General features: G+C 39.1%; 1 protein-coding gene across 1 annotated transcript; it reads right to left on the bottom strand.

Annotated features, from left to right (window-relative positions):
* Positions 1-2,874: 2,874 nt before the first annotated feature.
* strap (serine/threonine kinase receptor associated protein) lies at positions 2,875-20,576 on the bottom strand. The gene is made up of 9 exons (XM_023350456.1): positions 20,154-20,576; positions 18,411-18,546; positions 16,985-17,066; positions 12,609-12,681; positions 10,572-10,671; positions 10,283-10,420; positions 7,428-7,564; positions 4,826-4,975; positions 2,875-3,607 (listed from the first exon to the last, which is right to left on the bottom strand). The coding sequence occupies exons 1-9, from the start codon at positions 20,263-20,265 to the stop codon at positions 3,546-3,548; spliced, it is 990 nt and encodes a 329-aa protein (XP_023206224.1). The 5' UTR covers positions 20,266-20,576; the 3' UTR covers positions 2,875-3,545.
* Between the last annotated feature and the right edge of the window lie 998 nt (positions 20,577-21,574).

Below are 21,574 nucleotides of genomic sequence, written 5' to 3' on the forward strand. Positions count from 1 at the left end.
TAAACACATGGATGAGTTTCTATAGGTCTTGCTAGGGCATTATTCCTTTAATGGTCCTCAGGTGATAGCAGGTTGACTTTGTAACTGTCTTTTTGTGGCTCTGAAGGTTCAAGTCAGAGTCCTTCACTACAGCCAGATTCCAGCCTGATCTCTGGTTTCCAGCTGTAAAAACCTAAGCTGTGTGTTGACTCTAGATCGTTCCTCTTTAGGTCCAAAGATAACTTTGGTTTTGTTTCTGTTCAGCTGGAGAAAGTTTTGGCACATTCACACATTTATCTGTTCTAAGCATCTGTTCAGTGATTGGATGGGTTTGAAGTCACCTGCTGGAATAGTCATGTAGAGCTTTGTATCATCTGCGTACTTATACTAATCTTATTCCTTGTTATAATACGGACAAGTGTGATATTATTTAACCAGGTTTATGTATTGAGCCTTGAGGTCAGATGTGACCTCTACCTGCTCCAACGAGAAGTCACCTATTGACACAAAGAAATCCCAGTTCTTTAGGCAAGACTCAAGTTCTGTACCAGAATCTGACCCAGCTCTCCAGTCATGGTCAAGTGTGAAATGTTGCACTGACATCCAACAGAACCAGCACTGTGGTTTTTCCACAATTTGTATTTATGTGGTGAGCATAGAAGCCCGACTTAAAGATGTCAAAGCAGTCGCTCATTGTGTCACAGTGGAAATTTGTTTTATTTTGAAAGCGTGATTTTGTAAATAGTTTTTAAATTTGATTTTTACTAATTTTGTTTTTGTTGCTTCACTTTCACTCAAATTTTAGACCATAAATTATCTGCCAACTAGTTAAAATGTTAGCTTAACCCCTTAACTGGAACCAGGAAGAGCTTTGGGTAAAAGGGCCCCTATAGCCAGCCCTGATTGGCTGCCACCAGATTCAGGATCCATGAACGAGTCAACGCAACATCCCAGGTATGTTTTTGATGAGAGAACAAAATTCTAAGATGATATAAAGGGAAATAAATTCATACATTTTACTTTTTGAATTGATTTACAAAAATAAATTAACTTTTCAATGATATTCTAACAATTGCTCTTGACTTGGTATCCTATTAAAACATCTTGTAGCTTGTTCAAACTGGATGTTAACAGATAGGGAACTAACTAAAGCAAACTAAAGAAAAGAATCGGACAACTTATAATGAACTCAAAGCATCTACACACACTTCCAAAAGCTGCTTCAATGACCATGGTGTTCCAGTTGATTAGTCAGCTAATTCCGCTGACCTATAACCTCAGTAGAAAATCTGAGGTGGTTGGGTCTGGTGGAAGGTGAGACACACCAGACCCAACAAGTCAGATGATCTGAAGGAAGTTATCAAAGCAATCTGGGTTTCCATTAAAACCTGAGCAGAGGGGCGTGTCGTGGTGGCGTAGTGGATAGAGCGACCCATGTTTGGAGGCTTTGAGTCCTCGACGCGGCTTCGACTCCCGGACCCGACGATATTTGCCGCATGTCTTTCCCCTTTCCTGTCAGCCTACTTTCATAAAAGGGACACTAGATCCCACAAAAGACCCCCGGGAGGGGTAAAAAAAAAAAAAAAAAAGTCCTAAGCAGAACTGCAGGCCGGCCGTGTCTTTGCCACGCCGCTTTGTGCAAAAGACCAACCAAGCTCTGGGTTCGTACAGTCTTTACAGAAATCTGACATTTGTGCTTAAAATATAAATTTTTCATTGGTGTAATTCTAATGTTCTGAGACACTGAATTTGGCTTTTCTTTACCAGTAAGCCATATTCACAGAAAAAGTAAACGATTTAAACATTTAACTGTGTAATGAATCTCTAAAAATAGCTGGTAATGCAGAATTTAAATGGAAAAAATGTAGCATTGTCAATATGCCACATAACATATCACAGTTCTGTTTATAACGAGCAGAAAAATGCTACCTTAATGTCTTACTGAGCACATGGGCATATGAAATTCTTTGTAAATATGTAAACAATGATCATGTTGACAAAATGACTTTCCCTTCTCCTAAGGAAATGTTTTAAACAATTATGGAATTGTTTAACGGTGAATGCCAGTGCAAGGGATTCAGCCATATTCATTCAGCTGCACTGGTAAATCTATATGCTGTAAACTCATTTTGACAGTCAAAGTGCCCCCTATTGGTTAAAGTGATGTATGTCTGCAACAGCAGCTCCTGGCAAAAAAGGCAAGACTCCAAAAGAACAAATGAATTTCATCCAACTGTACATTGTGGCTTTGCTAAAACATACACCTACTGCAGTAATGACTGTTGTAAATATGACATGTCCTGATGAAGTAAATCTGACATTTAGAATTTCCTTTTCCTAAACAAACATCTAATAGACTGGCTTCTTGTCCAGGCGAAAACCATCTGCCGCTCTGGACTTCTGGACACAGGCAGCAGCTCCCATGACCTTGTCTTAAGCAGGTCATTAATGAATGAAGGCTCAATTCAGGAAACATGTTTCCACTTAAATGATCACTTACAGAACATAAGTTGTGGTAATTGGTTCACTGACAACATGAAGAATAACAGAAGTGTCAGCTGAAGGGGAAAAATGACAGAACTCCATGTTTGTGGCTCAACACTGAATGGTTGGTAGGATGTTGGTGGACAGAAAACATCCTGGCAGAAACACGTCCAGGAGAACCATAGTACTGGAGGGTCAGTAAAGTCAAACTAGAACTACCACCCAACAATTCATTCTTTTTTATAACTTTTGAGTAATGTTTTGGATTTCTTTTCTTCCAATAAATATTAAAGCTGAAGTTTCAGACTCTATTCCAACATACAGAATAAAAAAAAAGAAATACCCCATTTGACCTTCAACAAATTGTGTTAAAAATGCACAGATTAATAAAAAAAAACACAAACAGTGGGCTGTGTGGATTACTTACAAATAAAACCAAAGTTCATTTATTTTATACTGGACACAAATGAAAAAGCAACATGGAAAATCCAGTGACATTTCTTCCTTTTCCAGGTAACCACAAAACAATATTTTTCTTTTATTCCGACATTTTTATGACTTAACCAGTAAAACACCAGCAAATACTCAAAGTCATCATGTTTGGAGAAATGAAATCACCTCGCCTTCAGCACAAACTGTGCAACTACTTCTGGTATTTCTGTAACTTTGAACTGAAAACAAATGCCTTGGTCCAGCTTCTTAAAAGCTTAATATTGAAACCAAAACTGAGCCAAGCATCTTAACATTTGGGGGTTTTGCCAATAACAAGGAATTTAAAAGAAGTTGAGGTCTTCAGAACGTGGCTGATCAGAGAGAAAGCAGGCAGCAGTCAGCCTCGACTCACAGCTCTACTGTTTTCCTCTGCAGCCAAACCTGTCCTCGGAGGACTTTAAAAAAGAAGAAAAGGGTGTATCATTATTGGTCAATGACAAAGAGAGCACTCAGAATACCAACATCAGTTCCTGGTGGATGGAGATGTTTTGGATTCTGTTCCTTGATGTGGCCTGGTAAAAGACACTGCAGCAACCCCGTGACGCTCATCGCCTCTTTGTTTCTCTCTTTCCTCAGCTGAGCCTCCGTCCTCAGGCTTTGATCTCAGGGGTCGAGCTGTACAGCTGCTCAGAGTTCTCTGTTCCCAGGTCCTCTAAACACACAAAACCGCAACACAAGTAGTTAGAAGTGCAGGAGCAGAGTTTCCCTCAGTGCATTATAAACATGGTGGGCCATCAGGCTTAGCATTGCTTATTTATTTTATTTTTTTAATTATTGCATTTTTTTATTTACAGTTGGTGTTTAGATATTAATCTTCTAGTCTTCCAATAATGCATAACTATCAAGTGATATTTTCAAATTGCCTGTCATCTTTAAAAAATGTTTTAACTCAAAAACTTGCTGGGTGGCTGGATGACTGCCCTCCTGCCCCAAGCCCTGGGCTTCGCTAGTTTTCTGGGGAAACCCTGCAGGAGAATGACTGAGCGATGTGATGTACATCTTTTGATCATCTGATTTTCTTTTTAGAAGCCAACATTGAAAAACAATAAACAACTGGTTATTTGATTTTCGTTCTCCCACTTTGGAGCTCTTGTCATGTAAGTGACCATACCAGGTAATGCAATATGAACAACAGGCGTTTTTTTGCTTGTTTTAAAGTTATTTTTTGTTATATGAAATAGAAAATAAAACTTTTTTTTTTTTTTAGATCTGTTCATCCTTTTTGACACTGAAAGAGAGAAATGCTTAGTATTTTAAATCAAATAAGTGGGGCGCTGGGTGGCTCAGTGGGTAGAGCAGGTGCACCGTGTCCAGAGGCTGTGGTCAACGCCGTCCTCGGTTCATTCAAAAACACACTAGTGCTAAAACAATGTATAAAAATAAATCAATCAAATTAAATAACCATTTGTTTCTTGTATAATATTAACAATTCCTAAAAGGAAATTCAAATGACCAAAAGATACAGTGGTCCAAAGAGTTCACTCAGTTGTTTTTTCATTGAGAATCAAAAATGAGAACAACTTATTTCATTATTGGTTTTCACATGCAGACCCCTGTGAGAAGTTCGGTCAATGCTACATTTAGAATGGAAGACATTGCTGACATGGTGCTGATTGGATAAGCCAGCTGTTTCTTTCTTTCCCCTCATTGCCTCGCGTCTCTCTCAATCACATGGGCAACCACAACAAACGTTCCTATAAAACATCTCACCATGTGCAGAAAGAAGAAAGGGCAGTTGAGCTGTATGAAGTATATGAATTAAATAGAAATCCAGGCAAGAGAATATTTTTTTAATCAAATCATTTTAAGACTTGCTCCAATCCTACTGATGATGTGACAGAAATTTGTTAGTGATCAAAGTGAGAGTTACCAGGAAGAACACATTTCCACAGGCCATAGGTTTTCCCCACTGCCGTCTGCCACAGTCTGAGCGTGCCGTCCTCAGAGCCACTGGCGTACAGCTCCCCATCAGGACTGAAGCGCACACAGTGCACTGGACCAAAGTGGCCTTTATATGACTCTACAGAGAGGACATCACAGAAAGCTTGAAGCCAATTAACAACAATTAACCACAATAACTCTTGTAACATATGACAGGTGTAAAAAAACGAGATCAGCCTGGTTGATGACACTGAAGAGGTTTACACCATTTAAATTGTCTGGATGACAAAACTTTTGAATATAAATCACTGAACAGCTTAGCACCACAGGACATTAAAGATCTGCTGCTGTTGTATCAACCTTCCAGACTTCTCGGGTCTTCTGGTTCTGGTTCTGCTCTGCATCCCCAGAACCAGAACCAAACATGGAGAAGCAGCTTTCAGCTTCTATGCACCACAAATCTGGAACAAACTTTTAGAAAACTGTAAAACAGCCAAAACACTGAACCTGTTAAGAGTCGCTTTTGATTCAAAACAACTTTAATATTGATTAATACATTTGATATGTACTTGCTTCATGATTTTGCTGATACGTGACAAAATGTAATGTATGTTGCTTGTATGATAATTTGTTACTGTGTGATATTATCAGGGCCGGCCCAAGACATAAGCAAACTAAGCAGCCGCTTAGGGCCCCACGGCCACCAATGGGCCCCCCAATAGAGCTGATTTTTTATTTTTTAGTAACGATTTCTACCATTATGATGACAAAAAACACACAATTTCACTATGAAGTGCTCTGTTTTTACAATAATACATTTGATAATGTATGTAGAAATTATTATTTTATGGACAAAAAGAAAAGAAAAAATTGCTCTTGGGCCCCGCACGCTTTGCTGATAAAATGAGCTGCCGTGCAATGAGCAATATGCATCCACACGTCCAAAGCTCCGGTAGAAGATAAGGTAGCAAAATAATGTCTCAAAAAGGACTTAACCTTCAGTTAGAAAGAAAAGAGGAAGAATAGAAAAAAGCCAAGATAAAGGTTTGTCTTAATATGTCTTTGTAATGTAATGTTTATAAAAAAGATTTGTGAAGATTGCTAACAGAAAATTTGCTTTATAGCAACCTTGAATGATTCAGTTCAACAGCCAAACATTTATGCTAGGGTCTTTGTGTTTGTGTGAAGCTGAGTTTTAACTTTACATGAGTTGATTCTCATGGTGGCTCTGGATATTTATGAGGTATTTTTGGCTTCACAACGCCATGTTTGATAACGTTTTATAACAATTAAAACTTCTCAATGTTTGATATTGTCTAGCAAAATGTTTTCCATCAGGGTACTACATTAATACATCAATGAGCTGTTCTAAGCTATAGTTGGAGATTTGTTGTTTCCTGTTGATCATTTATGTGGCTAAAACAAACAATATTTTTACATCAACTTCTAAGTTATGTGAAACTTCTGTTAAAATCATTTCAAAGCTCAGAATCAACCTGTTACCGGTCCACATTCTCAGGGGAGAAAAACTCACCTGGTGTAAATGAAATTTTTAGCTAATGGAGTAACGCTTAACAGAAATTAATTTAATCATAGAATATCATGAATATGTGCGTAGGGCTGCACCGATTGCAGTTTTCTGGCCAGTTACTGATCTTTAAAAAGCCTGACCTGCCGATTTTGATTTCGGCTGGTATGAATTTTTTTGCCTGAAATGTCGCTAAATGTAGCAAGAAAGTCACTGAGTTGGCAACAGTGGGGTGAATATTGTTAACTGCAAACTTGCAGACCTGGCCTGGCCAGGTCTCACTGCAGAGCAGAAGAGGACAGAGACTGAGTTTTAAACCTTTGCTGACGAAAATAAGATCAGTGGGTAAGATGTGCTTCACGTGTAAGTATCGGCCGATCACGATCCCCCAAAATTAACCAAGAAATCGACTGGCTGATAAATGTATCCTGTGTTATACATGCATAACGTATAATGCAAACAGCACCATCAGAGATGCAATAAGTTTAAAGCAGTTGTGTGAATGATCTAACCGTTGATTCCAGAAATCTATTCTACATTGTTAGAAGAACTAGAGGGCCCCAAAACCAAATTTCGCTTAGAGCCCCATAGAGGCTTGGGCCGGCTCTGGATATTATCATGTAAAGCATTTGAACTGCCTTGTTGCTGAAGTGTTATATATAAATAAACATGCCTTTGTCACTTAAAGCCTGCAAAGCTGTTACTGCATTAATAAGAACAAGAGAGTACTTTTCTGATTTAAGAACAGGATTCCTTAATACATGAAGAAACTGCAAAGTTCTTCTTTAAGATGTTAACCTTACCTACTTCCTTTAAACCAGTTAACAGCTCTGAGACAGAATGTTTGAATTTTACATATAAATATATATTTTGCCAAGGGATAACATCAGCATAGCATCCCCAGAGAATGCTCGTATTTAATTAGGTCATATGTTGAAATATTTTTAAGTTGAAACACAACAGCCTTCTTTCTGATCATCCAAAGAAGTTCCTCTGTATAATCCTCTGATCGCAACAATAATCTGGTTAACAACATGCAAATAAAAAGTTTCAGTACTCTTACCCAACTCTTCCTTAGTGCTATAGTCAAACTTGTATAGCTTGAAGTCATCACCGCCAGCAACAAAGAAGTCCTTTTCTGGATGGAGGGAGGCTGAGTTGATGGGAGCTGGTGCCTCCACCGTCTTAATAAGGTCCAAGCTTAACAACAAAAGCTACTGGTTAGAGCGCACAGGGATTATTTAGAGACGGCTGGCAATCAGTTCAGATTACTATTCTATGCATTTATGTATGTTTTAAACACACATATTTATGTATACATACATACATAAATACGCCAGCATTGACTTGTCAGTTCTGGTTCTAAAAACTAAACCAAGAAAAAATGCAGAAGTCAGAATGAACATCAACCTGTGAAAAATGCTGGAAGTGTACTCAACAGCACACCATACCAACAGCTGTTGAGATGTTGGTATGGTAATACCAGTGGATTTTGACACCGGTGAAAAAAACCTATATAGCAATATCAAATGATGACGTCAGTTAACTGGGCCTGACCTGTGCAGTGCGAGGCGCTATATGGTAATGATTCCTATAGCTGTTTGGAAACCGCCATTAAACACAGAAGCAGCTGGTCAGCTGTTTTACAGTCTAGACTGGACTGAAATTCACAGAATTAGCCGATACCTGTGAGAAGGGAAGGATATACAGTATACTGTGTTTTAACTGTAGCTCCTAGCGGCTACCTGGCTAGGTGGGGCTCTTTCACACTTAGCTGTGCATCAGATCGGCTCTCTTCTCCACAAAGACAGAATAAACCAGTCAGCTAAAAAAACACTGTGAAACACAGACGTCTTCTCAAAAAATACATAAATAACTGGAAGCTTAGTGCAAGGTTCAAACCATCGCATTACATGAGACAGGAGAACATTTTCTATCCGTTCTGCCAGCACCGTATCCTTGCGTATCCTGGACACCAAAGGATACGACGATTACTCAGAAACAGAGAAGAGTCTAGTTGCTAAAGTCATGTCTACTAACTAACATTTAAATCACTGGTTCATTGTTGGTAAATCAATGCAAACCACACTGCAGGACAGGAGTCAAAATTAGTTTATGTTTATATTTATTCATTTATGTTATATTTTCCTCGATGCACTAAATGCATTGTGTGATTTTGTACATATTTATATATGATAGATATATTTCTTTATTTTGAAAAATAATAAAGATTTGTTTGGCCAACTACAATAAAAAAGCAGAATAGCTTTTATTGTATTATTGTGGAATATTGTCTGTGATATTACAGGTATTTAAAACATTTATTATGGCATCATTACTTAGGGTGACCAAACGTCCGTATTTCCCGGGACATGTCCGTATTTCACGTCCTGTCCCGGGCGTCCCGGGTTTTTTTTAGAAAGTGAGGAAATGTCCTGTTTTTTTAAATTTCCTTCACTGGACCATTAAATTTACAGGCACTAGGGCACTGCGCACGGCGCTGCGTGTGACGTAATCCCTGTCAGTGCGGGCAGCCATGTTCTTAATCAGAAGATAGATAGCGTGGCTGTCAGTACGCCAACAACATGCCAAAGCACAAATTTATGGAGTTTCCCTGCTTTTTTCTTTTTTGTTTCGTCTTTTATCGCTTAAAATAAGTCCACAAACTATCACTACTGTTTCTACATCGTCGATTATTCTAAATTCACGTATAGTATGTTGGGGTTTTACTGGATTTTCTTCTGGAATCGTGATGTTGGTGAGTGGAATCGGTTCGTGTGTGGTGTGTTGCTCCTGCCGTGTGGCTGGACTCACGAACCGATCGAACCTGTTGGACTTTTACCGGCTCGTGTCATGTGTGGTCACAGAGGTTTGGAAAATCGGCGACAATCCTTAAATCGTGCCGTGTGAACCAGACCTAAAACTCACAAGCTCTACTCCTCTCATCTCGTCCATAGTTAACGCTCTCAGACTGTGGTCGCTATGATAACGTTTACATATCCCTTCAAAATAAGATACAGATGCACCACAAAAACCAACATTTTACTTTCGTGAAAATTTTAACTCACGATAAAGACTAATGGGAACCGTGAGCTTGTTTCTCTGCAGCCAGACGGTCCCATCTGGGAGTGATGAGAGACAATAACACCCGAAGTGTTGCTTATGCACAGGGTGCTTGGTCTCTACGTGGCAAAGCAGTTTGAAGGCTTCATTCCCTCATTAGCGAGCCGGTCACCATATCATGCAGAGCTTGGAATGTGGGAATCACCTACCGGGATAAATCCATTCTCCTGTCTCTTCTCTGGGCCTTTTTCCTTCACAAAGAAACTTTCCAAAGACATCTGATCTGTTTCTTACTCATTTTGTTGCTTGTGGGCTCAATGTTGCCGCGTAAGACATAACCGAGAGAATCCGGTTAAAGAATTTTCAAAATAAAAGATCCTCCTGACTCAAATAATACATAAAACGGATATATTTAATTATTTCTTGCGTGGCCCGGTACCAATTGGTCACAGAATTGGTGGTGGTTGGAGACCACTGTATTATAAGACTGGCGGGAAACCAGGCTTTGCTTGTGCCCCCACCAGGATTAGCATTGTTTATTAATTTAAGTCATTTTAAAATGATTGCATTTATTAAGGCTTTATAGTTAGTGTTCAGGTGTTAATCTTCCAATCTTTTAATAACACATAATTATCAAGTTATATTTTCTAAATTCCTCTCAACTTTAAACACTTTTTAGCTCAAAAATATAATGGGTCACTGAACGAATAACTGTCCTAGCACCCAACCAATGGACTTAGAAAGTTTTCTGGGGGAAACCTTGCACCCCTACAGTGCACTGCTTCAGCTAGGAGAGGAAACAACATAGATGTACTTGTGAAGCATTAAGTGACCATGGTGAGAGGGTAGCAGTACCTCAGAGCGTTGTAGAAAGCTATGGTCTTTCCATACGTTATCACAAGTATCTCCCCGTCAGCAAGATACTCCATGCTGCTCACAGACGTGTCAAATGTGAGAGTCTTCACTTCTTCCATGGATCTACTGTCCCAGAGCCTGGACACACACAGTTTCCAATGTACAATTGTTTCTCAGCACTGAACTGTTTGACAGTTTTGATAGTTTAGCAGTCAACATGCAACTGGAGTCTGTCTGAAATGCAAGTCTGACACCAAGCAGAGGAAGTCTGAGAAGACAAAATACAAACCTGACAGTTTTATCTTCGGCAGCAGAGAGGATCTGACTGTCGTCGTTGCACCACAGAGACTTCTTTATGGCTGAGCTGTGACCTGCAATCTCCTGAGGAGCTACAACACACACAAGCAGCCAAGTCAATGGTCATCCTAGCTAGCTTAACATCACTGCTACTGCTACTTGCAGCAGGAAGCAATAGGTTTCATTTGCTGAGCTTTAGGTACAGGACGCTTCTCTTCTGACATGAGCACAGTTGAAGGCATACGGTTCTACATTATAGATGGCATGTTATGTGGTAGTTATCAATGATGCTATACTAGGTTGTATGTCCAAATAGCATCAGGTCCAGGCTCCTGATGTGCTGTGCAGATCAAAAGAGTGGCATCATAGAATACATGTTCAGCCTGAGCCTGAAACTGTTGAAGATCTCCTGTGTGGAATCGCTACCAGACACTAAACATCCCAAAGACCTTGGCAGCTACGGGCCGGTGGCCTGACTTCACATCTGATGAAGACTATCAACAGGCTGGTGTTCAGCCATTTACGCCCCCTGGTGATGTCCTGGTGAAAGCTTGCCTACCAGCCTGGTCTCGAGGTGAATGACTCCATCATCTACCTCCTGCACCGAGCTCTGACCCAACTGGAGAAGCCTGGGACACTGGAAGATTTTTGCTGGTATTGCACGTCTGTCTGTCAATAGTCTGTTGTTTTTTAATGCAAAAATAGACATTATGTTAACCTTTCATTGCCTTCCTATGCTATCCCGCTCAATTCTAATCTCTTCACAGTTCAGTCTGGGCTTTCTCCCACTGTAGTGGATTCCTACACTAAAATTTCTACAATCAGTGAACAGAAGGAGAGGTTATGAACACTGACATCGATTTTCTGCTCTGTTTTAGAATTATAGTCTGCCTGTAGTTTCGGCAATAGCAGCAGAGGAAGTGAATGAAGCTGTTCAGTCTGTGTTGGCCATGCTTCCAAATATTGAATTAACATTATCAGCCATCTTGTTCAGCTCGGCTCTTCTCTCTTCGCAGTGGAGGATGGTTTTTAAGAAGTCGGGTTTCAGAATCTTCAGAACGCCATCTGCATTCTTCTGCTGTTGTTTGCTCGGCAGATTGTAGTTCTAGCCAAATGACTCTGTGTAACTTGGCTTGTACGTCAGTAACATGACACAAACAAACATCACATTACAATTAGATATCATGAGCCAATCAGATGTGAGAACAGTAGAGTGACACAATATACAATAAGAAGATTGGCTGAATAGAGAAAAAGAAAAAAATAAATTTAATGTTTACATTTATTATTTTGACATTTAAAAGCTTGCAATCCGGGCGTGCCGTGGTGGCGTAGGGGTTAGCGCGACCCATATTTGGAGGCCTACAGTCCTCGACGCGGCCGTCGCGGGTTCAACTCCCGGACCCGACGATATTTGCCGCATGTCTTCCCCCCTCTCCTTCCCCGTTTCCTGTCAGCCTACTATCATATAAGGGACACTAGAGCCCACAAAAGACCCCCTGGAGGGGTAAAAAAAAAAAAAGCTTGCAATCTAGGTTTGTCAGCCTTGCTCTTGTTTTGGGTCTCATGAACAATCTCATGTAAATCAGGGTTTAGAGGTAAGTCAGTATGTAAGATCACAGGTAACTCCTTTCTCCTCTGAAAGGATGCATTTGATTTGTTAGTCAGGGACATGGTTGACAGTGGGTTATTATTAGTTCAAACTATTCAGCTGTAGCTTTATTCCAATGGCCACATGGAAGTCTCCCAAACTAAACACTGTAATAGAACAATAGTTTAAATTGTTCTGAACCTATTGAAACTGACACATTAACCATCTAGCTAGTAACTAAAGACACTTTAGTTACTAAGAGGTTCTAAATTTTCAATCATTTTTCAAGTCTCACTCTTTATTTTATATTATCTAACATGCCTTGGAACACTTGTGCTGTTTGGACTTTTCAACCCATAAAAATCAAGGCTGCCACTTTGCAAGAAAAGCAGCAAAGAAGGATGGTCTCCATGTTTCTTTTCCAACAGGCTGACTTACCAGCATCAGGTTTGCTAAGATCGTAGATGCGCAGAAGCTTATCATTTCCTCCAGTCAGCAGACAATTGCTATCCTGAAGAAAAGAGGCAGGTCATTTAATGGACAAAGCAGTTTACCTCAGGTCTGTCACATGCAAGTAAAACAGAGGACTGTTTGACAAAAGTAGAATTAAGAAATCCAGGATAAGAGACAAAGCCAGGCTTCACATAGCATCAGTTCATCCTGACTATCAGTTTCATAAAGATTAAACCAGGCTGAGGAGGTGCAGCTATGTGGAGCCCAAGTAAACCTCGCTGCAGCAAACAGAACGGGACGGAGACGGACCATTGTCAGTCTTATACCTTGCATGGAAATGGGACCATTGGACTCAGGAAATGAATTTCCTATATTACTCTTGGCCTCCCGTTTTAATTTTCTCTTGAAATTTGTGATATATCGTCATCTTTAGTAATGAGTTTCACTCTCACCATGTATTTGAACTTCTCTCTTTTATTTACTTCAGCGCAGCTCACGGTTTTTAACAAATCCCACAACTTTCTGGGTACTTCTAAATCTGCTTCTAAGTCGCATCTTTTCGGACCCCCACACTCTAAAGGTGTGGGGGTGGTAACACAACTAATATAATTACATTATTAAATCAGAACACCACCAAGGTGATTTATTATTTTTAAGCTTTCCTATAACAGATTTTATCTCTTCTTCGGTAATTGTCCCCACTAATGATTTAGCCTCCTCCTCGTCAAGTTTATTAAGATTAATTCGTTGCAAAAATTGCCTAATTTTATTTAATTTGTTAGGTTTAGTCTCCGAATTATATAGTTGTCTATAGTATTTTGAAAATGCATTTGCGATTTCTTTGGGATGAGATACTAGTTTTTTGGATACTGGGCACGTAATTTTTTGAACGGTTCGACTTGCCTGCAATTTTCTTAGTTGAAATGCTAATAGTCTACTTGCTTTATTTCCCTGCTCATAGTATTTTTGGTTTGTGAAACGTAAAGCGCCCTCTGCTTTATAAGTTAGTAACTCATTCAAATCTTGTCTACATTTTCTAAGTTCCTGTAATACATTATCTTCATTTGTTCTTTTATGTTTAGTCTCAAGTTTCTTAATCTGTTCTTGTAAGTTTTCTTGTTTTTTCTCACGTTCCTTTTTAACTTTTGAAGAGAATGAAATAATTTTACCCCTCAAGTATGCTTTGGCTGTGTCCCATAGAATAGATGGTGAAATCTCGTCCTTATCATTAATATCTAAAAAGAACTTTAATTCGTCTTTTATATATCAGATTGTCTCCGGATTATTTAAGAGTGATACATTCAATCTCCATAACTTAAAAGGTTTCTCCAGGTCAACATTTAAAGACATTATCACAGGTCCATGATCTCAGATAGTTTGAGGTTCAATATGACAGTCCACCACTCTGTGAGTTGCTTGTTTGGGAACGCAAAAGAAGTCTATTTCTTCAACAGACTAATGAAATCGATCACAGATTCACTGATGCTATGCCGATGCTAGATAAACTGCGTACGCCACACCTCACACCAAACATCTTTAGATGGAAGATTATGAGGAACTGAAGCACATCATACTAAAGAAAGGAATGCTGCTACAATAGCAGATTGATTAAATGTGTAATTAGACCGAAATATACATTTCCAAACATTAAAAAACGTCATAATAATATCTGTCATTTCTAACATTAAAGTAAACAGCTTTAATGTTATAAATGAACAGTGGAAGTCAATATTATCACATATGTGAATCTGACAGTGGATTCATTCATGTTAATCTTTTTTGTTCCACGTGTTATAATTATGTGGAACAACCATGACAACAGGTCAAAATTAAATATGAGAACTTTTTGCAGTATCTGGGAAGTATATGGATAAAATGTTGACTACAATGTGCAAATTATTTGTACTAGTAACTTAGAAAGTATCTACCTATAAAGCCTTTAATTAGTTTTACCTATAGTCAACTTCCTGTTTGAGTTGTGATCAATGCTTTTGTTTTAAAGGGACAATTTCTTGTTTAACTAACACAAACGCAGCTTAGCAACAATCAAAAGACAGAGGTTGTAATGGATCTTATAGCAACAGCCCCCTTGACAGAGACAAAATATATATTTATGATGTAGATAGGTAGCTTTTTAAAAATATTCTGGCAAGATGTATTCAGGGGTCCTGGAGAGGAGGGTCCGTCGGATAGTCGAACCTCGGATTCAGGAAGAGCAGTGTGGTTTTCGTCCTGGTCGTGGAACACTGGACCAGCTCTACACCCTCGGCAGGGTCCTGGAGGGAGCATGGGAGTTTGCCTAACCAGTCTACATGTGTTTTACATGTGGACTTGGAGAAGGCGTTCGACCGTGTCCCTCGGGGAGCACTTAGGGGGGTTCTCCGGGAGTATGGGGTACCGGGCCCTTTGATACGGGCTGTCAGGTCCCTGTATGACCGGTGTCAGAGTCTGGTCCGCATTGCCGGCAGTAAGTGGGGCTCGTTTCCAGTGAGAGTTGGACTCTGCCAGGGCTGCCCTTTGTCACCGATTCTGTTCATCACTTTCATGGACGGAATTTCTAGGCGCAGCCAAGGTGTTGAGGGGATCCGATTTGGTGGCCTTAGGATCTCATCTCTGCTTTTTGCAGATGATGTGGTCCTTCTGGCTTCATCGGGTCGTGATCTGCAGCTCTCGCTGGAGCGGTTCGCAGCCGAGTGTGAAGCGGCCGGGATGAGGATGAGTGCCTCCAAATCCGAGGCCATGGTCTTGAGCCGGAAAAGGGTAGAGTGCCTTCTCCGGGTCAGGGGGGGTGTCCTGCCCCAAGTGGAGGAGTTCAAGTATCTCAGGATCTTGTTCACGAATGGGGGAAGAAGGGAGCGGGAGATCGACAGGCAGATTGGCGCAGCGTCTGCCGTCAAGCGGGCGCTGGATGGATGGATGGATGGATGGATGGATGGATGATTTAAAATGTGCATGGGTTTAATTATATGCCAAAAATAAAGTTAATTAAGTTGTGAATGTTATTTTAAGTTAAGGGTTTATAATCAGTGTGACTGTTGACCGAACAGGTAAGGCTCCAGGATTAATTAAGCTTGCCTGTTAGCTTGGTCCAGAGCAGGCTAGCTGCCATCGGAATCGAAGCTTAATTAAGCCAGGAGATCCAGAAAATCCTGGCTTAATCAGCTATCCTGGTTTTGTCAAACAGTCCTCTGGTGAGCAGTGGGTGGCAGAAAATTGTCACGGAAAAATAAGACATTATCCCTTAGAAAACATTACATGGCCTTAGATCAGTGGTTCTTAACCTGGGTTCGATCGAACCCCAGGGGTTCGATGAGTCGGTCTCAGGGGTTCGGCGGAGCCTCTGCCGCGGAGGTAAAGACACACTTCTGTAAAGTCGTGATGACACGCCCCGCTTGGCCGTCACTTGCTGCAGAGGATCATGTTGCATTGCTCGGCCAATCAGTGCTGCGGGGAATTTAGTGCGCGCAGTATCAGCGGCTGTCGTAGTTGTACGTCGTGTGGTTTCTTTCTTAATATTTTAATCCATACTAAATATGTCGAGCAAAAAAAGAAGAAAATGAACAGACTTTGCTCTGAAGATGCAGTTGCTAAGGTGAAGCCACGCCTCTCTGAACTGGTCTCCCAAAAACAACAACAGAAGTCACACTGATTTGCAGGTATGTAATTTGCGCAATACTTTATTCTGGCCCCAAAAAAGTATTTTGTGGATTCAAAATGACAAAAAACAAATTTAATTTAAAATAAGAAAAAAATTTAATTCTGTGAAAAAAATCCAAATTTATTTTTAATTAGTAAAATAGTAAAAAAATATTTTTGGGGTCTGAAATTCTTTTATGGGGCCAAAATATTTTTTGGGGCCCAGAATAAAGTAATACTGTAACTTGCTGTGAGTTCATGGTTTTGTTCTTTGAGCAAGGTGAGGTTCATGCATGGCTCATTTTGTGCACCAGCAAAAAAAACATATACCTATGTCTTGAATTTGGAAAAAAAAATTATTTTATTTATCACTAAAGAAGGGTTCGGGGAATGCGCATATGAAACCGATGGGTTCGGTACCTCAAAAAAGGTTAAGAACCACTACCTTAGATAGACTACAATACTAATGATGAATGCACCTTTCAACGATTACAGGAAGTCAATGCTGTTTGAAGAGAAATTTTAAAGAAATAAAGAGTGGGTTAACCATTATGCACAATATTTGCATAATACTCTGAAAACATACTATAGGTGTATTTGCAACCATACAGCCCTTGACCCATGCAGGTTTTGTTTTAAAGTCTGTATAAAAGCAATCACGGCTATATTGCAGGTTGCAGTAAAATGACAGAGGTAAGAACACACAGATACAAAACTGAACAAACCTGAGTAAAGCTGACAGACTTGACAATGTGTTTGTGTGCCAGTGAGAGGACCTCGTCTCCGCTTACAGCATCCCAAACCTTCCTGCAAAACCACAGAGGAAGTGGCCAGGTGCCAAGATTCACTTCAAAATAAAACTCATCTATGTGTCAAAGCAGCATCTGGTCAGAGATTTCAAAGAAACTTTGAAACAGAAGGAAGCGTGGGGTGAAACCTGATGCAGTGGTGGAGCTACACACAACTCATTTGTCTCTGTGTGATTTTCAACACTGAGCCTTTTTTTAAACACACATTGCAACCACAAAGCCTTCCTGGGTAAATGTCTCCACAGCATGATGCTGCCACCACAATGTACAACTGCGAAGAAAATTTGAATTCCATTTTAGTCTAATCAACAAATTTTGCTGTTTCCTTGTAGGAAACACAAGCTTTGGAAACTGCAAATAGGACTTTTAAAGACTGGATCTGTGGAGAGCGTTTTACAGATTTTCCCACCAGAGGAATTATCTCTGCACTTCCTCCAGTTGTCGCCTTTGCCTGCTCTTCTGATGTGCATTATTACTTTTATTTTTTTTTTTCATGTATGCCCTCAAAAAAAAGAACAAAAAAAACAGGACTGTCCAAATAAAAAATTTTCATTTGAGAAATTTTACCTGTACAAAAAAACCTAAGTATTGAGCATTTTCCTCATGTATTATAAGCCTGGTGGGCTACCAGGCTTTACTTCACCCCCACCAGGCTAAGCATCATTTATTTTATACACCAGGAACAGTGACGGTAAAGACAGATTAAGCTAGATCTACAGTAGATGCATTGAAGAGAGAACTGTCCCTACACCTGCCTGTTGGCTTCACATGATATTAAAGTTATTACACCTGCTCATGCACCTCTGAATTTTTGTGACTTTGAGCATTTTTAACACAACATGGTGGGCTGCTGGTGGACTGCCCCAACGCTTCTACCACCAGGCTTATTAGGTTTTCTGGGGAAAACACCACTATTTAATTCATTTTATGGTGGAGTAAAACAGAAATATGGTTTGTCCACATTCTGAGAATGTCCTTCTTTACTGACATCTACCTCAAAATGTCACTCTAGCAGTTTAGTTGGTTTGATAAATGCACCAACCAACAATTTTTTGTGAGTAATCAGCAGGTCCATCACTCTTTTAGTCCAGGAAAGAATTATGTTGAACCTGGCCAGCTAGTGTCAAGACCACATGTTTTGAAAATCTTTGAAGACTTCAAAAGTTGTGAAAAGTGTGTCCAGCTTTAACTCCAGCTGACTCATAAACCCCAACAACAAACATTTTAGAAGTGCCTCAAAAATCTCTCTTTGAACAGAAAAACCAAAACAAGCACAGAGAGTCAGCTACACACAACTCAGCTACTTTGTTGAATCCAGGCAATAAAGGATTCCCCTACTCACGCTGTAAAGTCAGCAGCAGCAGTGGCTGCCTTGGTGGCGTCTGTGTTCAGAGTGGCTCCCCAGACAGCACCTTTGTGACCCAGAAACGTTCCGATCCAGTCCCCTGTGTCTCCCTGGCGCAACATGGGCTTGCCATCTGCCAATGAGAAAAAATAAACAAGAAATGGGTTGAAAGACAGAATTATTAATCAATAGTCTTGAGCTGAACCTTAATTGGTTAGTATTCTTAGATCTTAACCAACTCAGTGAACTCCTGCTAGTTCACTAAGTAGCAGAAATTCATAATTATTCCTATACAGTTTGATTCAGTTATAAGCTTGACAAAATAAACAATTAATCACATAATAAATCAAAGTGAGCGCAACAATTTCTATGTTGATTAATATTTTTGAAGGGCAATTCTGTTTATAGAGAGATAATACATTTTATTTATGGTTTCAGTTGTATGTGTTTTTCATTTCCTTTTTATTTATTGTTATTGTTTGTTGTTTGTATTTTGGATATTTCAAATATCTTCCAGTTCTAGAGTCAAGTGTTCCTTAAAATTATTACTGGTTTTTGAGGGAGAAACCTTGCATTTTCAATATATTTAAAATATATATCGTCCAGCAAAATGTGTTATTGTGATAGACCTATTCATTTCAGTTTATCTATATAACACCAACTCACAAGGCACTAAAAAAAAGCATATCAATTCATTCACTCACATAAATGCATACATGAAAATACACTGAACAACCCCAGATGATCAAGGTCAACCTTGTTACGACATGGCAGAAAAGCTTCTCTTCACTAAGTTCAAGTCTAGTTTAATTCTTCAGAAGAAAAAATGGCTTGAATGTCTCAAGCTGAACATGAGCTATTAAGCAATGTTAAAACATTTATATTAATAATTTGGATTTTACTTCATAATTTTATATATTTATTTTATCTTGAGATGTGTTTAAATTTAAATTTAAGCTTGTTGAACCACTAACCAATTTTGTAGTAAGTTACCTGTTTTAATTCTGCTTCAAATAAAGAACTTTGTTTATTAGACAACAAATAAATAGCTCATTATTTACAAGTCAACATTACCTTTAAACATAGACTAAAATCCTGTAAAACTGTTGTTTAGGGGATTTTTGAGTTTGTTTTTAAGTTAATCTAGAGCCCTGCAAATATTTATTTAATGGAATAAAATAATCATTCACAAATTAGACTTGCTGAATCTCCAGGGGTTTTATAATTCTGTCTCATAGGTACACATAGGTGGACCTATGATGAAAATTACAGCCCTCTCCCTTCTTTTTGCATGGAGGAAAACTTTAAAAAATACGGTGATGTATCAAATACTTATTTTTACTCCTGTATATCAGATTCTGAAGGGAATGTTGCGTTAATCAGTCGGAAAGTTCAACCATTTCCTGAATCTGAATCAGTAGTTAACAGGTAGAGGGAAAAGGCAAAGCAAAGGGTAGAGATAACTCTTGGAAACGGGATACAGCCTTAAACTGTTAGCAAAAATAGCCAAACCACAAACTTAGAAGTTTTATTTGAATCTTTGTAACAGCAGGTTTAGGTTAATTTAATCAAACTACAAAACATGAATTTTAGAAATACAAAACTGCAATTTGAATAAATGCAATTTTAAAAAAAAAAAGGATTGTTGTGAGGCACGCAGCATACTCTGTCATCAAGCTTGATTTTAGTCATCAGATATGATAACAGCTTAATAAACAGGATCTTTTAAACAAGCCTCACCTTTGCAGGCGCTGATGAGAAAGTATCCATAGGGAGTAATTCCACTGAAGGCCAGGTCAACCACAGGCCGGGTGTGCCCGGAGCAGGTAAGAGGCGTCTGTCTCATTGCCATGGTCTTCCAGCTGACACAAGAAAGCTCGCTCAAGGGAAGGAAACGTTAAGATATGGCTAACTAGCAAGCTAGCGAGATGGATAGAAAAATGGGCGAGCAGAAACACAAAACTACAAAAAAGCGAATGATTCGTTGGTAATTTTCTGCTGACAGCTGCTTAAAGCCAAACTATAAATAGTTAAGGATTAAGGATTAATCAATGTAAATGTCCCAGCAAAAGAATGACTGCCGTGCTAATAGCTACAACATTGCAACTAACTAGCAACGTGCAACACGGATACACTGCCGTAGCGATGAAATAGCCCGGTGTGCCTCGTCAGAACACTGCAGGGTTAACACTTCCTTCCGGTAACATGTTTTTCAAATTAAATCTGTCGTGAATGATACTGTCAACAATTTCCTATCACTCACTTCTGATGGTTTTCAGCGAGTTTAACCAGTTAAATACATTAAAATGAACTGAAATTAGTCGGTTGAATCAGATTGCTTTTGAAAAATCACATGTGAAATGTCATTTAAAAAAAGGATGTGTTTTACTGTTTTCTTAGTTAAAAAAAACAACGCAATGTATTAACTCATTTTCGTTTACATAGCTTCAGACTTAGTCATAACGAAAGTGTTTTACTTTGATAGTCGGTCGAACCGGAAATATGCTTTTATTTTCAAATATGCTAATTATGGGGGTCGCTGGGTTGAACAATAATAATGAGTTGATAAAAGAGCAAAATCAAAATCAAAACATGTTTTGAATTGAAACAATATAATATGCTAGGGTGCTATAGAGCAAACATTAATAGATTTAGAAAATAAAAAAAATAAAAAATAAAGAAAAGTAAGTACACCTATCAATTATTTTATTGGCTTTACTATTTCTGGATCTTAAAGTGTTGTAATATATTGTTTGAATAAATCTTTAAAGATTTAGAAGGAAGGTTTGTTATATAAAAAGTTTTTATTCATGCATATGATATTTTGCAATGAATGAATTTAGCTTGTTAGTATGATAAGAGAAGAATCCAAACAACATACTTGTATAAGTGAGGGGATAGTTGGCGAGAATGTTTTGTGAAATAAATGTGCAAATGTCTTTCCAGAAAATACATGAGACGGGACCAGAATAAATGTCAGATCTTCTTCATAAAGTTGGCAGAATAAGCAGTTTGTGTCAATGTCCTTTGATTATCAATACATTCTGACTGAGAATGCATCCTGGAGGAAGGGGGACAGTTCTTCTGCAAAGGCGATGTGATACGACGAAGTTAGGCCATCAACTCCTCAAGATTAGAGGAGCTTTAGGTGGCAGAGAACG

The sequence above is a fragment of the Xiphophorus maculatus genome, chromosome 17, assembly GCF_002775205.1.
Source record: "Xiphophorus maculatus strain JP 163 A chromosome 17, X_maculatus-5.0-male, whole genome shotgun sequence".
Lineage (NCBI taxonomy): Eukaryota > Metazoa > Chordata > Actinopteri > Cyprinodontiformes > Poeciliidae > Xiphophorus > Xiphophorus maculatus.

Excerpts from the sequence above, each read along its gene's own strand:
- strap (XM_023350456.1), bottom strand. The coding sequence starts at position 20,265 with ATGGCAATGAGACAGACGCCTCTTACCTGCTCCGGGCACACCCGGCCT. Across the intron at positions 12,682-16,984 it reads AGTCTGTCAGCTTTACTCAG|GATAGCAATTGTCTGCTGAC; the intron begins GTTTGTTCAGTT and ends TCTTTTCTTCAG. Across the intron at positions 10,672-12,608 it reads TCTTAGCAAACCTGATGCTG|CTCCTCAGGAGATTGCAGGT; the intron begins GTAAGTCAGCCT and ends TGTGTGTTGTAG.